The sequence below is a fragment of the Pinus tabuliformis genome, chromosome J (genome assembly GCF_031772625.1).
Source record: "Pinus tabuliformis cultivar Carrire ecotype Pingquan chromosome J, CPIR1, whole genome shotgun sequence".
NCBI lineage: Eukaryota > Viridiplantae > Streptophyta > Pinopsida > Pinales > Pinaceae > Pinus > Pinus tabuliformis.
The window spans coordinates 743,551,883-743,556,337 of NC_142295.1; the positions used below are offsets into that span (position 1 = coordinate 743,551,883).

A 4,455-nucleotide genomic window follows, 5' to 3' on the forward strand; every position below is an offset into this window, starting at 1 on the left:
TACCAAAAAATGCATTTCATTAATTAGTTAGACTATTAGTTAGATTATACTTATATAAAAACCATTTCATATATATATTCCACTTTTGAATGCATGAATGGCTTCAACACCCTAAAAAATCCCTAAGGCACTCGAACTTTGTAGATTAAACAACTTAAACTTTAGATTCTTATTCTGAACAAAATTGACAAAAGTGCCAAAAAAATTCATCTCATCAATTAGTTAGACTATACTTACATAAAAGGCATTTCATATATATATATATTGCACTTTTGAATGCATGAATGGAGTTAATATCCTAAAAATCCGTAAGGCACTCCAACTTTGTAGATTAAACAACTTAAACTTTAGATTCTTAAAAATATCTAGTGTATTTTGGACAAAAGTGCCAAAAACCCCATTTCATTAATTAGTTAGACTATACTTATATGAAAACCATTTCATAGATACATATATATATAGAGAGAGAGAGAGAGAGAGAGCACCTCATCGAGGTCCCATCATTAAAGCACCTCTACTATTGAGAGGTCATGGGTTCAATTCTCTTGACACTCTTAAGGTTAGACTTCATGGTTGAGTGATCCTTTTGGGTAGTTTTGCTTGGTATGAATGTAGTGCTCATCATGAATCAGATAGAAAATATATAGAGGTCACAAGTTCATTTTTCTTGAGACTCTTGGGGTCAAGCTTTGTGATTGAGTGATCCTCTTGAGTAGATCTGCTTGGTACAAATTTTCTGTAGATATGCGGCCATCGTAAATCACATAGAAAAATATAAAAATTATAGATTCAAGTCTCTAAACACTCTTGGAATCAGAGTTTGTGATCGAGTAATCTTTTAAAAAAATTACTCAATACAAATATTTCATAAATATAAAAATTATTGTAAACCATCTAATATAATATAATATAATATAATATAATATAATATAATATATATATATATATAATTTAATTATTTTTACAAAGTAAATACCCCTATGTGCATTCTAGGAAAACCTCACATTTATAAAAAAGAAAGATACTATAATCATGTGAATACCTCCCTCTATATTCTAGAAAACCCACAAATTTAATAATACTGAATAATTAATTATAATTATGTCCACAAACTTCAAGGAACTTCTGAGGGCGGTGGGCTATTTTTGTTGACTTTATTCTCTAACCAATCTTCTCATTATAATATTATTACAAAATTCCACAGTATTAGTCTCCTGAATTAATTTCTGGTAATATACCTCATGACTTCGGTGGGCTTGCTTTTGACCACTCGTTATTTTTTAACCAATCTTGTCGTTACGATTTCCCACCTATACTCGCTTTCAAGAATTAGTTGGGTATACCGACACGTGACGTGGGCCATACTTTGTGCGCAAGAAACCACCAGTTCCATTGGCTCTGTGTAGAAGCGACCGACCCTTCATTGGAATGCCCTGACAGGTCACCATATTCTTCAGACCTCCACACTTCCACGAATCTGATTGTGCGAGTGACCTATTTATATTCTCAAAATAACTGTTGTGAATAAGATTGCTATGGCAAACTGTGGAATCTACTAGAAGACGAAGCCAGTTGGTACACGGAGAAAAGTTTTAACACGACAATTCCACTCCAAGGGTCTCTTTGAGCCGTTCAATATTTTAACATATTAAATTGTGCAATCGGATTACGAAGAATCTCGCTTACTTCCTATATATTTCCCTCTCCCCTGTATTTCGAACCCATCAAAGTTTTATTTTGCGATTGAAGCGCTCCTGAGTATTTGTGCTTCTGCTTTGAATCCCAACGGTCTTCAGTTCGAAACAGAGAACGTTCATGTCAGATCAGGACATCCAGATCCCCACCTTTGGTAAGTTCATGGGCCTCCTCTTTCTGGAATTAGGCATCGATTAATGAAATTTTCTGAATTCTGGATGTATTCGCTGGTTCTGAAGATATGTATTGGTTGCCCTAAGTTTAGAGGTGCCTTAGATTATTCGGCAATCAAGGATGTGCAAACCAGTCCTCTGAGGAAGGGTTAGGGTTTGTTTAGCCTTCGGGGCAAGGGTGTGCTGTCCTTTTATTCTCACCACCGGGGGGGCTTTGTTGGTTACTTTTGTGACCGTTGATTTCAAGGCTTTTTTGGGTCACTGAGATTGCTATGATTGAATTTGTAAATGTTAAAATTCACGATGGAATTCTTGTAAGTGATGATACAGACCACCTAATCCAGGGTACAATGGGTTCCTAATAATCACCAGGTTATGTTTGACCTCTCAGTTGCACCATCCCAATATCAGAATTATTACTGATGCCTTAGCTAACGGCGGCTTTATGTGGGTATGGATATAGTAAGTGTGTGGTCCTTTTTGGCGATCTTTCTTTTTTCAGACAGGATTTTATGCCCCGTAGCTTTTATTCTATTTATAATCTTTAGTTTAAAAATTGTGAACAGAGATCAAATCAGGGTTTATGTGCTTCACATTTGACTTCAGTGTAAGCGTTTGTATGCTGTATGAATTCCTGGGATCTGATTACATTCTCAGTATTATATGACAACCTTTTGGCTCACAAGAGTGAAATAGCTCTGAATTTTGGTTTACAAGTAATTGGAGAAACATGACCGAATTCCTTCACAGCTTAGATTACAGGCCTGATGGGTAGTTATTCTGCTAAAATTGATGGGGGTTTAATCTCGGTCTTGTGCCTTCGTTTCGTGCTATAGAGGTGGTCCAGATCACCGAGAGAATAAAACCCTGGTGCAAAGATTAATTATCCATCCACCAAGTTAACTTTGCATTTTGTTGTGTGTTGCTTTTTTAATCATGTTTGCCTGCACAAGAGGCATTCCATAGTTTGAAAACTATGTTTCTTGTATAACTGGGTTTAGTTATGCAATAATTCTTATTTCAGTTAGATGAGGTATCTCCCTTGCGTTTTTTTGAATGCAACCGAACCCTGTTCTTTAAGGCCCGTTTTATTATCAGATGTGAAACGATACACGTTTGAGTCATCTCTTTCTTGAGGTCTGAAATCTCGTTATGCTCACATTTATTTTGGGTTCCAGATTTTGACTGTGAAAAGGGAAATCACTAGGACAATTATATAATGTTTGACAATTAAAGGCCCGCTGCCCCACCCCCTTATTACATGCTGAAGCCTGATTCCCTTTTCATGTCACAGACCCATTCAAGGACCCAGAAGCGGAAGATGCTGGACCGGGTACAAAGGATTATGTACATGTTCGTATACAGCAGAGGAATGGAAGAAAGTGCCTGACTACAATTCAAGGTCTTCGGAAGGATTATAATTATAATAAGATTCTTAAAGATTTCAAGAAAGAGTTCTGTTGCAATGGTACTGTTGTGCAGGATCTAGAGCTGGGGCAGGTATTGCACAAGTCGTCTTATGATCCATTTCAATTAGGGATTTTGGAAGATATTTCTGGTATTGTTCCTCATACAAGTTTACTTGTTTTTTAGGTTATCCAGCTTCAAGGTGATCAAAGGAAGAACGTTTCTCAGTTCCTTATCAATGTAATTTCCTAACCATGCACAATTGCAACTTCTTTTATAGTTTAAAAGTTAAAACATGGTTTCTGTGAGTTTAAAACAATTTTTTTCTGATTGATGAATTTACTCTTGCAGGCTGGTTTGGTGAAGAAAGATAAGATCAAAATTCATGGATTTTAAACGACTTATTTGATGAAGACGTAGATCAGTAAAAAATGCATTAATGTGCTGTTTTTAGATTTCAAATTGTACTTTTGACAGTACATATGTACTGTTACTACTGTGTTGGTGATCGCCTCATGTATAGGTGGCGGATAAATTATTTTCTTTGTTTTCTTAGGGATTTTAACGTTGTAAGGAATGTCCTCTCCTGAGTCAAATCTGGTATCATATGTTGTCTGTAAACCTCTGTACTCTTCCAATTATAAATATCAGAAAAACTGCGAAATTATGTTTCCAAAAATTTGTTCTTGATATTTTATTTTTAGTTTGATGATATTACAAGACATTAGTTTGGGGGTGCGCAACATGAGGCAGAATGCTATGGTTTGAGAATTATCTTAAAATACAGAAGGATGCATATTTTTCAATTTGTCTGCTTAATCAGATGGATCTTTAAGACTGTTTTTTCCTTGGCATTGCATGATATTAGCATCAACTTGTTTGGATGGATTTTCCTTGGCTCACTCATTTTCAAAGATTTAAAGCTTTGCCAAGGGTATAACCATAAGTAGCTATGTAGCTACGGTATACCCTTGTGATATGTGATATTTGGTGCGATGAAGATGAAGCTTATTTAAAAGCTCACCATGTTTTTAGGTGTTTAGTTGGTGTGATTTGGTGTTTTTAAGTTGTTTAGTTGGTATGATTTGGTGTTTAGTTGGTGTGATTTGGTTTTTTTAAAGTATTTAGTTGGTGATTTGGTGTTTTTAAGATGTTTAGTTGGTATGATTTAACTAATTTA

At 35.3% G+C, this 4,455-nt stretch overlaps 1 protein-coding gene across 1 annotated transcript; it reads left to right on the forward strand.

Annotated features, from left to right (window-relative positions):
* The first annotated feature begins 1,595 nt into the window (after nt 1-1,595).
* Nucleotides 1,596-3,954, forward strand: LOC149228852 (protein translation factor SUI1 homolog 2-like). Its single transcript, XM_089378412.1, has 4 exons — nt 1,596-1,849; nt 3,163-3,368; nt 3,462-3,515; nt 3,627-3,954. The coding sequence occupies exons 1-4, from the start codon at nt 1,816-1,818 to the stop codon at nt 3,669-3,671; spliced, it is 339 nt and encodes a 112-aa protein (XP_089234538.1). The 5' UTR covers nt 1,596-1,815; the 3' UTR covers nt 3,672-3,954.
* The last annotated feature ends 501 nt before the right edge of the window (nt 3,955-4,455 follow it).

Bases quoted from the DNA above. Each gene is read 5' to 3' on its own strand.
- LOC149228852 (XM_089378412.1), top strand. From the start codon at position 1,816: ATGTCAGATCAGGACATCCAGATCCCCACCTTTG. The intron at 3,369-3,461 runs GTATTGCACAAG...CTTGTTTTTTAG, and splicing joins AGGATCTAGAGCTGGGGCAG to GTTATCCAGCTTCAAGGTGA. The intron at 3,516-3,626 runs GTAATTTCCTAA...TTACTCTTGCAG, and splicing joins TTTCTCAGTTCCTTATCAAT to GCTGGTTTGGTGAAGAAAGA.